A 12,382-nucleotide genomic window follows, 5' to 3' on the forward strand; every position below is an offset into this window, starting at 1 on the left:
AGTGAATGGGCAGTGGCGACAGCAGGAAGAGGTGCCTTCTGAGAGCATCTTGTTCAAATACCCCTCAAAAAGAACCCTGCCACTGGTTTAAAGTTATTCCATTTCACCTCTTCTCAACTTAAACTTAAGTTCTGGCTGCATATGTCTCTCAGCTCAGTCTCGAAACACTTGCAAAGCTTATGGAACCTTGCCAAATGTGGGATAATAGGTAATTTCCCAGTTGCAGAGAAATTTGAAATGAGTTACAAAATATGGTTCTACATTAGGCTGCTTTAATCCTCCTTTATAGCTACACTGCGCACAGAAGGTTCTTGTGCTGTTGTTCACTAGACCAAGTTAGCTACGGTATTCTTTCCAGGGATATGTTAGAGTGCTCTTTTTTATTATTCATCTTCAGAAGCATTTTGCTAAAGCTTAATGGGGCTGCTTTGATTACAACAATGTCACTTCTATATAATTTGTTGTAGTAGCTGAAAAATTTTTTTGCCTACTGTTGGAACAATTAGATATCTTACCTTAAAATAGGCCTCACTTGTAGAATGACTAACAAAATCAGACTGTCAAAAATCTCTGTGCCTTCTTATTTTCTTGGAGCAAAAATGGTCTTCCCTTCCATTCTTTACACTGCTAGTTTTAATTTATTATTTTGCCTCACAAATTCAGTACTTAGTATATGTATGTAATTATGTTGTAGACAAAAATTCCAGTTCTATAATGCCTGGCTTGTTTCTATCATCTGTTTTTGTTTGGTTGTTAGTATTGGAATAACACCATGAACAGCAAATGTTGATTAAGCGGGAAAAAACATATAGATGTTCTGCAGCATATGCATTCACTAATGTTACTACCTGGGTGGTTTAGATCCTGTTGAAGAAAAAGTGTGTTATTTGCAATAATAATAAAAAAAGGTTTTGGCTAGCTGCCTTGTGCTGCCTAGGTCATTAAACTGGTGGGCTGAGTGTTTCTCTGTAGACATTTGAATTTCTGTGTTAAACCACTCACATCAGGCAAGAGACTGCAAAGCTGCATCAACCACCAACCCACCCAAACCACAACATGAAGAATTCAACACTCTCATTTCGCAGGCTGGCCATAATGGTTATCTGAATGACTGAAGTTAATAAAAAGAGTAGCAGGCTTTGACCTTCCTGCTTTGATGTTTTGTAAGAGTCTTCACATTTCCTTGTGCCAGCAAAGTAAAGGGAGAAGAGGTGGGGGAGGCAGAGGAAGGATTTGATTTTAGCTTAGCCAGGCTTGGCGTTCTTTTGGTATGAGCTGGCATTCTGTGATCAGCTCAGGGTCACAGACAACAATTATTATTGTCATGTAAAAAAGCTTCCATTCAGAGGCCCTAGGCAAGCACCGGCCTCTCTCGGATTAGGAAGGAGGGGATTAAAATTAGAGGAGGGAACATGTGTCCCACACATTGCACAACAACTGCTTTAAAAAGTGAGGCCTTGTCTGCAAGAGGTTGGTTACTGTGATTCAGCATGATCTGAGACATCTGTAGCTTGAAATGGTGTATGCCATTTGTTCTGGCAAGATCTGGAAGTTGTGGCACTGTGTGTGAACCAAAATTGTACATAGTATAACCAGGATCCTCTGCAAGGGAAACAAAGCCTTATAGTACACTTATGCACATCTTTACTGAGAAGTGAGTCTTACTGTGCTCCATAGAGTTTACTTCCTAGTAAGTGTAGATAGGGTTGCATCCTTAAATTACAAGCCTTAAATTACAAGCCAGTTGCGAAAACATTTTAAGTAGCATTCAAACCTGTCATCATTTGGAAATCTGGAATAGATTAGGTCCCAATTCTCTTCATCTAGATTCTAGAAATACCCACCCTGTGTGATCTGTACTGAAAATGCAGAGGGTGCAATACAGATAACTAGCTTGCATGTGACTGAAAGTATTGGAATTTAAATGTTTGGGGTGTCTTGTTGCTGCAGCTGCTTAAACCCTGTTTATTTTGTCGACACTTTGTTTTCCTAACTTTCTTTGGACTGTGCTCACTAAAACTCAAGTACTGTACTATAATATTTGGATTATATTTTTAAAAACAAAACAAAAGATAACTTATTTTCCTGTATTTTATATTGATCTTGAACAAACAAAGGTATTACACTGTTGAATTAGAACAGGGGAGACCCAGGTTCAAATCCCGACTCAGCCATGAGGTTTAGTGGAAATTCACTGGTCACCTTCTTTCAGGCTATCCTACCTAAAAGGGTTGCTGCAAAAATAAAATGCATGGGGGAAAACACCACATGTTTCATCCTGAGCTCCTTGGAGAAAGATGTAATAAACACAAGTAAATGCAGATTTGCCTCAATTTTTTGAGGAAGTGAACTCTACATTTATAGAATTCTGTATAGAATTATACAATTTTACTTTAGGTTCAACTTGTACAGACAATGCTTTATACCTTACTAGGTTCTGTTAAACTTTTCAGGGAGAATTGTTGTAATGAGCCTCTTCAAACACATGCAGAAGAAGGACCCTACCAGCAGATGTCAGTGTAATAAATAGCACAGCCAATCTAGGACTCCATTTCCAGGGAAAATGATGTCAAAGAGGTTGCCATATTTATGATTCTAGACATAACTTACCGTCTGATGTACAGAAGTGATGCTGCTAATACCATGAGAAGGGATTGTTCCAAGCAGCTGCATACAATGGAACAGGTGACCTGAGCTAAAAAACAGAACTTGCTAAAAAAAACTTCCATGCCTATCTCCTACAATTTTTGAGGTGTGTGTGCAAAGGCAATGTAGACTGTAAACCCTTATTGCTCAGATAAGTGAGGAAGCCTGGCCTATCTTGACATGAATGAGGAGTTTATTCCTGTCAAGAGGCTGCCTTGTAATATGGGTGGTTTCCCTGTAATTCTCTTCTTTGGCCAGAAGTAGTTGCTGGTGCATAAACTGAATCTTTGTTTGATGCTCTCAAACCCTAATTTCAGGACTTTGTGGTCATCACTGACACCGGCAAAGGCATTGGGCAGCACAGAACTCTACATCATATTATGCACCTTTTGTTTATGTAAGAAATTGTGGTGTGTCTGTAAGCCCTCTTTTATAATTGAGTTACTATGATGTCATGGAAGAGAAAGGACGTGCTAACTGTTGTGGGAAAAAGAGAGCTTAAGAGGTAAGTGAGGTAAGTAGGGCAGGAAAGAGTGGCTTAAATATTTATTTAAGAGTTTTGTATACCACCCATTGCCACCAGTTAACAAAAATAATGTAATAAAAACAAAGGTAAAAAGAACAGGTAGTGAGGCTGAGAAACACAAGGAAGTATTGTGGGATGGGATAAGTGGGCAAGTGTATGTCAATAACCAGCCAAGAGAGGAAGCATAGAATATGAGCCACTATTCCATACTAAGAGGGAGTAAACACTGGAGTCCCCCAATTAACATATTCATAAATTGTGAACTGGGTGAATGGACAACAGAATGGCAGATGAAGTGCAAAATGATGCAAACTGGGACTTCAGCATTCCCACCACAAACTAATGAGCTGTAATTTGGAATGCTTATCATTCTGATCACCCCACTGAGATCACCACGGAGGGGAAGGCACAGAAATGGGCAACTGCCCAGGAAGATGGAGCACTGCACCTATGAAGAAAGAGAACTTGGAGATTTTGAGTTAAGAAGAAAAGATGGCAATGGTGGTTTGGTGTAGCTAGGATTTTTTTGGGGGGGGGCTAGGCTTTTTTTGGGGTAGGGACAGTTAAGTATTTTTATTTGTTTGGGGAGCAGCTGCCCCCTCATGCCTACACCCATGAATGGGGGACAGATGGGTATGTGATCATAGACAGAATGTAGAAGAAAATGTTTTTCTTTCAAATCCCTGGAGGGATCCAGTGATTCGGATTGGTAGGAGGCACATGAAGGAACTGCACAACACATACATAACTTATGGCTTTAATTTGCTAGAAGGTGCTGTGCTGCTCATGAGCATGAGCAAGGATGAGGAATTATAGAAACATAGAGTTGGAAGAGACCACAAGGGCCATCCAGTCCAACCCCCTGCCAAGCAGGAAACACCATCAAAGCAATCCTGACATATGCCTGTCAAGCCTCTGCTTAAAGACCTCCAAAGAAGGAGACTCCACCACACTCCTTGGTAGCAAATTCCACTGCCGAACAGCTCTTACTGTCAGGAAGTTCTTCCTAATGTTTAGGTGGAATCTTCTTTCTTGAAGTTTGAATCCATTGCTCCGTGTCCGCTTCTCTGAAGCAGCAGAAAACAATCTTTCTCCCTCCTCCATATGACATCCTTTCATATATTTGAACATGGCTATCATATCACCCCTTAACCTTCTCTTCTCCAGGCTAAACATCGCAGACCTAATCGTAGACCTGAGGGTCAAATGCTGACATGGAGTCTCTCCCCAGACAGCCCCCCCCATTACCTCTGAAATATAGGATCCAAGCTTAGTACATAACAACCTCCACCCTGTAACCCCCCCCCCCCGACACTGCCCCAACACCCTCCTCAAGTGCTTCTGCCTGGCTGGAATATGTCCCTGAACCTCTTGCTTGCCTGGAAGAAAGATGGAGAAATGATGTGATGTGCATTTAAATCTCATGGGTTCTGTGGCGCCCTTACTACATGCTGGGGGTCAGGGAACCGGAGACAAGTCTCTCCATCATGCCCGTTCTTGAGCGTTTCCCCTGCCCATTGCTGGACTAGAAAGCAGCAGGCGGATCTCTTGGTCGCTGGCAACCTCTTAGCAGAGGCGCCACCTTCTGGACGCAGCCCCCCCCAATCTTTGCTAGCCCTTGGCTGTGATCAGGGCTGGATTTAGGTTTGATGAGGCCCTAAGCTACTGAAGGTAATGGGGCCCTTTATACGTCCAGCTGTCCTTCCTCAACAACAAATTGTCAATGTTTTTTGTGTTGAATATATGCTATATGATAATTTAGGGACCTAATAGGTATCTAAAGCCATTTGCACATAACAAAATATGTATTTTATCAAAGTAATTGTTGAACTGAAATACGATTAAGAAGTATATTAATAGTAAATACAATTAAGAAGTATATTTTTGAGGGGGCCCCCAAGAGAGTGGGGCCCTAAGCTATAGCTTGTTTAGCTTATACTGTACGTCAATCCGGCACTGGGTGATGAGGGGGAACTCAAGGCGCCCCCTGCTCCGCTAAACACCGTGCGGCGCTAGGACCCCGCAGCCGCCGGACCGAGCGAGCGCGCCCTGGGAGGCGAGTCCTGCTCAGAACTTGCTGCCCCGGCAAGAGGAGGCAGCGGCTGCTTCTTTTCGCCTCAGCGCAGCGCAGCCGCGACCATGCGCGCCAGGTGAGCGGGGCAAAGCGGAGCGCGGGAATGCCGGTGGCCGCGGCTGGGCGGGAAGGCGGGCTCGGCTTGGCTCGGCTCTAAATAACCTGTTGCCCCTTCCCCGCAGGTGTCTCCCGCCACGGCTCCTGCTCGGGCTCTTTGTCTTGTTCGCTGCGCCCGCGTCGCCACAGCGAGGTAAGTCGGCGAGGCAGCGAGGGCTGACCTCCTGCTGCCCCCCCCCCTCGCGGAAAAGACTTTGGGGTGAGGGGAAGCCTCTCCCTCCGCCGGTGCCTGGGGGGCGGAGGAGGACTCCTCTCAGCCAGCCTGCAGGATGCGCGACCCGAGGGGGCTTCCCGGGACTCTGCCCTCCGGCGTTGCGCCCTGAGGGGCTGTCAGCGCACAAAGGGTGCCCGGTGCCTTCCGGAGGTCCGGCGAGAAGTTCGCCGCCTGTTCCCATGGGGTGGCTGGGAAGTGGCCGCTCCGCCGCAGCCTCCCTTGGAGGCGCTCTTCCTCTTCCTCCTCCCCCTTTCCAGAAGTTCCTAAAGTCCCTGATGGGGCGCATCATGCCGCTTTTTTGAGCGGCTTCATGTTGCAGTTCCTAACCCGGTTTACCCACAAGTAAATCCCATGGAAATAAATAGGGGCTTTGTTCTGAGTAGACATAGGTTCATGGGTGCCAACTTGAATGAAATATTGTGTGTGTGTGTGTGTGGGGGGGAGTAAACCCTATCCCTGCATAATTGATCACATGATTACCGATTTGAATGGTGAGGCCCATCAACTTTGGGAACTCCCGACCCTCTCAAATATTTTAATGGGGGGGGGCAGAAGGGACCTCGGGCCCCTAGGAGTTGGTTCCTATGATTAGGTTAGAGTTGTCTCCACCCTGCTCCATCCTGAATTTATATCTTAAATGGTTAGCCAAAATAGTGCACCTGAGGTGCTGAAGCCAAACTTTTCTTGAGTCTACTGCTTGTGCTGGCGAATTAATATATCATAAAGGTAAAGGTAAAGATACCCTGACTGTTAGGTCCAGTTGTGGAAGACTCTGGGGTTGCGGCGCTCATCTCGCTCTATAGGCCAAGGGAGCTGGTGTTTGTCCGCAGACAGCTTCCGGGTCATGTGGCCAGCATGACTAAGCCGCTTCTGGCGAACCAGAGCAGCGCATGGAGTTTACCTTCCCGCCAGAGCGGTATGTGCTTTTGAACTGCTAGGTGGGCAGGAGCTGGGACCGAACAACAGGAGCTCACCCCATCGCGGGGATTCAAATGCTGACCTGATCGGCAAGCCCTAGGCTCTGTGGTTTAGACCACAGTGCCACCCACGTCCCTTTTTAATACATCATCATAACACCTTAATATGCTATACTAGATTGATGAATTATGTTATTTTGGTGTGTCTAGAGAGAGGTGCTTGTGATGGTTAATTACTTACGAGGCTCTGTTAGAATGAGGATTTAAGTTTCTCTTGGTGTAATATTCAACTGATTTTTTTTAATGAAAGAAATTGCTTTGGTATAGAATACAAATGTTTTGAAAACTGGAGCAGAAAGAGCCTGCTTCTCTGGGATGCTTTACTCCATGAAAAAGGTGTGTTCTGAGTAACACTAACTGCACAGGGGCATGCCCTGCTTTGTATGGATTTTCAAGATTTAAAGGTGTTCCTCAGTTTTGCAAAACAAACACAACCTTGGCCAAATGCGGTTCTCTGCAGCAGACTGTGCTCAGAGTTAAGGATTTGCCCAGAATCTGCTTCCTACCAGGCTTGGAGAAGACACTTCATCCCGCCTCCATAGCATTCAAAGTATGAAAATGTATTTTTTATGAAATATGCTAATCATAAGTTTCCCTCTAATGCCTTCGATCAGGAAATGTATATTAATTAGTTTACATAATGGGTTTTAATGTATCTTAAGTGTATACATTAAATGTATCAAAGGCATGAGAGTCTTGTTTAAAATTCCTTTTCTGCATTCCCCATCTCTGTAATGTGAATTTAAAACTTATCTTGGATAGATATTATGTACATTTTGACATTGGAATTGGTTCTTTTCTGCTTTCTGTCTTGTATTACTAGCATTTGCAAGTGACACATTCCAGACTACCGTAAAAGGCATTTTTAGCATCACTTGTGAAACCCTCTAAGTCTTAGGAAGTGGCCCTGAGGCTATAGCTCATAAGATGCTTTGCTTGTGCAAGTTCCATTGAAATCCTAGTTAAAATTATCTCTGCAGAGGAGCTTCCTGTGTTTCAGCTCAATGCACAGCTAGAAGTAAAGGAAATATAACTTGAAAAAGCCAATATATATGGTGATGGACAAATAAATTGCAGTGCCATTAGATACCCACTTATTCAGATTGCATAGGTGCTGCAGGCTCCCACCATCACCTTAGTTTGTTGGCAAACCAGCACAGCCTAAACTACAAATTTACTGTATGTGGACTTGGTGTGTGTTAACTGGGTGTTGGATATGGTTCTGATCCTCCATGTAGATGTGCCATGAAACTGATGTGCCATGTTTGGGACTCTCTAGGACTAACATCCAAGGAAGAGTTGTCAGAATAAAGTATGTAAAAGGTTTTCTATGAATGTTTTAGGCTAGTTCCTATTTGTGCCACTTCTTATTTTTTATGCATGTTGTGTGCAAATGTGCATAGTGACCAAAGCTGTTAGGTGATGGAATTCCTTCACCCTTTTTTGCATCTGAAACCTGGCCATACACTGATAACTGGAAATCTAGATTTTAGACCTTTGACAGATGAAATGTGCAAGAAGTCATGAGAATATTATTTGCTCTACAGCTGTGCAGCATAAGCTGAAAAAAGCTCAGGTGTCCTGGTTGCTAATTTAATCCTAGAACCCTGCAGAGACACTTAGATATTGATAGTCTTTAAAGGAGTCGAGCAAGACTAATAAAAAGTTTGTACATTTTAGGCAAATAACCTCTGTATTGTTTTATCCACATAGGAGCTGGTCTGTAAACACTGATGAGAGTGTAGTCCATGAAGACAGTGAGACAACATGAACCTAAGTGTTTGCCAGGCAGGTGTTCTGAGGCACTTTTAAGATTTATTTAAAATGCCTTTGGCTATTCATGAGTCATGAGCTAATAAAACTCTTATGTATCTGCACTATTGGTTAAACTATTAAATGTGAAACATTGTTTGGCTTTAAAGCTCTAGGGTGCTTAAGTGTGATCCGCATGTACTGTCTTTGAGTGGAACCTTGAGTGACGCATTCTGTCAACAAATGCACACATTCCATTAGACCCTGCTTGTATTGACTGGTAGGGGGGAAGGGAAGGGAGACCTCTTTAACACTGCTTAATGGGAGCTTTAGGACTGTTTCATTCTCTGACTTCTAAAGGTAACATCTATTTGATTGAGCCGAAGTGAACGTGTTAGGACAAGAAGAGGAAAGTTTGCAGAGGCCAGATGCAGTTTTCCCGCTCTCTTTCCTCCGCGTTTGCAATCTATCCATGGAAGAAAAAGTGTTGAATGTCACATATTTGTATGGCAGGTTTCATTAATACAGATGATAAGCTCCTGGTGCTGACATTGTTGTGCAGCTGTTTTCTGCTGCATTGCCCTCCTCAGAGTTTAACAAGAAATCACCCTGGAGCTGAGCTGGTCAACTTTTAAGGACACATCTCTTCACGGCTGAAACCTTTCTGCTTTGGAAAGAAAACATTCATATTAAGTTTCCCATTGGTTTGCAGAGAAGACACACGTAGGGTCAGGGATGGGCATCCAGAGTCCAGATGTTCCTGGACTCCCAATTTTCATCATTCCTAGCTGGCTGAGTTCAACAGCACCTGAAGGCTCAGAGGTTCATCAGCCCTGCTGTATGTGGTTTCCATGACAGGTACCCTTTAATGCACAGGATAAGTTCATGGCTCCTTTGTATATAGTAAGTTCCACATGAGCCTCTTGAATTAAAACCAGCAACTTCATGGATGTATGCCCCGTTCACAATTCTAGCTTACAATATGGAATTATTGGCGAGTATATAATGCAGATGAGTGTGTGCTCCCCCATTTTATATTAAGCCAACTGTAGAAGTTACTTGCTGGGGAGCACTTTATTCATATCCTCTGACATACCAGTGTGTGAATTGACTGTCAATATTCAACTTACAGAAGGAGGTTCTGTTTCTTAAGACAATGTGCATGAAACAAAGAGAAAAGGTGTTAAGATCAAATCAGTTGAAAAGAAAGGTTAGTGACCCTATGAACAAATATTGGAGATGCTACTTCTTTGTATGGTATACTATGGTAGTATATTGATGAATTTAGATCTAGTTATTATTATTATTTATTAAATTTGTATACCACTCTTCATCCGAAGATCAAAGAACAGTTCACAATATAAAAATGCAACATGAGAACACAAAATACAAAATGAAAACAACAAAACAAATTCCCCCTCCCACAAACACATTTAAAAGGCTATTGAATGTTAATCATCCCAAGGCCTGGTTATAGAGAAACATTTTTGCCTGGCTCCTAAAGATACATAGTGAAAGCACCAGCGAGCTTCCCTGGAGAGAGCATTCCACAAATGGGGAGCTACCACAGAAAAGGCCCTTTCTCCTATTGCCCCCTCCAGAGCGCTCATGCAGGAGACACACGAAGAAGGGCTTCAGATAATGATTGCAAGGTCCAGGTCAGTTCATATGTGGAGAGCCTGTCCTTGACTAAACTGATAGTGTTGAAAGGATTTTCCCCATCAAAGGTACTGACTGCATAGGTTGAAGTGATGTGAATAAGATCAGGTGAACCTTCTCTGCCCTTTTGTGGCATGGCCAGGAGGAGTTCAGCTATTTTCCTTAACAATGCTTAACAATGGTTTGTTGCTTCTGCAGCCTGAAACATTGTAGTTAATGTTAACGATGGTTTGTTTAAAACGGGTAGGAGGAGACTGAATCTGGACAGTAGGCTGGATTCAAAACTCTCAACCCTAGCAGCATGACAGGTGGGTGGACTTGCAATTTAAGCAAAATGTCTGTGCTTTATTAGAATGTAAAAAATAGAACACCCGCATTGGCTGCCATGTTGAATTTCTGATCACCTAGGCCCTCCAAGAAGGCCCCTTCTTGTTCTCCACACACCCTCTCCAACCATCACTTCTAGTTCCACATTTTGTGTGAGTGAGACAGAGGTGGTGGGTGGGTATAAATACTACATAATTTGTTGGGGGCAGGGGCTTGTAGTGACCTATGGAGAAGGGGATCTAGAGTGAGAAGGAGGACTGATGTCTCTTAATCTTGGCTGATGTCTCTTAATCAGCTTCAGTTGTCATCGGAGGAGAGCAGTGACTTGCATACAATTCCACCAACATTCTGCTTGCTGTAATGTGGTATTTTCTGAAGCTTAGATGTGTGCAATATTTCAGACAAATTCTAGACTGACATGGTTCATTTGGGAATCAGAGAATTATCTGAAAGTGCTTGATGGAGATCCATCACTAAACAAAGAAGGAGTTGTGGGTTAACTTGCACTTTTTGGACAAACGGTGAGATAAAAAGGGAGCTTAATGTTTTGATGTCTGCCTTGTAAAGTGCCCTGGGATCTCAGCTGATGAAGGGTGGCAAGATAAGAGCCTATCCAGATCATTATTCTGCTCATTACTGATCTGCTGAAAAATTGCGGTGTAATTGAACTGTTTATGTTCTTCATATACTTTTTTATTATTAAAAGGGCACTGGATGTGAATATGTGCAGCGTTTGATAATCAATCTGCCTCCAAATGCACTTTTGGATTTTCCTAAGGCATTGGCCACTGGTATCTTGTTTCTCAACAGGATAAAATTAAATTATCCTAAATGGCTCCTGAGAGATTTTGATGTGTGCAATATGAGCTGTGCTTTTGAAATGGTGACATTCTGATTGTTGCGCTTTATGCAGTCTCAAGATTCATGTAAAATCAATGAAAGAACCAGTATAGTTTCTTCTGTATTGCTGTGAAACTATGTGCAATTTGCATTGACAGTCCACAGAAATATGCTCTGAATAGACTATAAAGGGCAGCTACAAAATGCCTGGTTGGTGATGTAATGGTCACCTTGTCAGTAGACTCATGTGTACATACACACAGATTGACATTCCTTTTGCTGTTCTCCATGCATTGTACCTTTGTTCATATTTATGTAATTATTACCAAATATGAAGGAGAAGATTGAAATGTAATTTAGTAGTAAAAGCCTAATTGTGTGGAGCTTTTCTGGGGTGCTATATCTTTTTAATAAGTTCTTGCACATCTTCTAATGCAGGGATGTATTGTATTAACCCCCCCCCCCATACTAACTAATTAGTAGACATCTACAGTATTCTGTTCCTACTCTGTAGTTCTTGCAGACAGTCCTGTGTTTTCCCTACTGTGTTCTCTCTTTGCCAGCAATGGGTTGTATCTAACAGTGTCTCTCAGCTGACAAAAGGCATTTTGTTCCAGCAAAGGTTCCAACAGTGGAGCCAGGAGGGCAGAAACTTTCACTGCTTCCCCCCATTCAGCGCCTCACCCTCCATCTGCTCCAGAGTGTTGGGAACAGGATGGGATTTGGGTGGGGTTTTTTTTGGGGTGGTGGTGGTTGTGGTCTCTTCCAACTCTATGATTCTATGATTGCTAGAAGGAAGGGAAATGGGTGAAAATGGTCTCTCTCTGTGTTCCTCTGATGCAAGGCGGTGCTGGAAAGCACACTCGGTGAATGCTAGGGAGCTATCCTTCTAGATTGGTTCATTGTGGATGTTGTGGACATGTACTTCTGGCTAGACATAATGGGCAAGAATCAACTAATGAGTTGTCAGCAGAAGTCCTGTGTGCAAGGACTTCCACATGCACAAGAGAACTCTCTGTCCTCCATACTAGCTCTGGGGAGAGTCAGGAGAACACTTGAAGAGTGCATGGTGGTGGGGAGGAGAGTGGGGATTGTTTTGTCTGGCATGCCAAAATGCCAAAATGAGGAGAGACCTTGAATTCCTCCCATTGTCTCTGTCTGTGTGGGACTGTCTCACCTGGCTTTCTAATGTGGAACTGTTATTTCCACAAACCAAAAGCACAGAGTACTAAACGACTCTTTAGCGTTTT

At 43.2% G+C, this 12,382-nt stretch overlaps 1 protein-coding gene across 1 annotated transcript in view; it reads left to right on the plus strand.

The window, feature by feature from the left end:
• Positions 1–5,195: 5,195 nt before the first annotated feature.
• COL18A1 (collagen type XVIII alpha 1 chain) overlaps positions 5,196–12,382 on the plus strand; it is a 157,636-nt gene continuing 150,449 nt past the window's right edge. The window contains exons 1-2 of the mRNA XM_035124182.3: positions 5,196–5,322; positions 5,429–5,496. Coding sequence (XP_034980073.1) covers positions 5,312–5,322; positions 5,429–5,496 — 79 coding nt within the window. The 5' untranslated portion in view covers positions 5,196–5,311. The remainder of the gene's footprint in view (positions 5,323–5,428; positions 5,497–12,382) is intronic.

The sequence above is a fragment of the Zootoca vivipara genome, chromosome 1, assembly GCF_965207765.1.
Source record: "Zootoca vivipara chromosome 1, rZooViv2.hap1.1, whole genome shotgun sequence".
Lineage (NCBI taxonomy): Eukaryota > Metazoa > Chordata > Lepidosauria > Squamata > Lacertidae > Zootoca > Zootoca vivipara.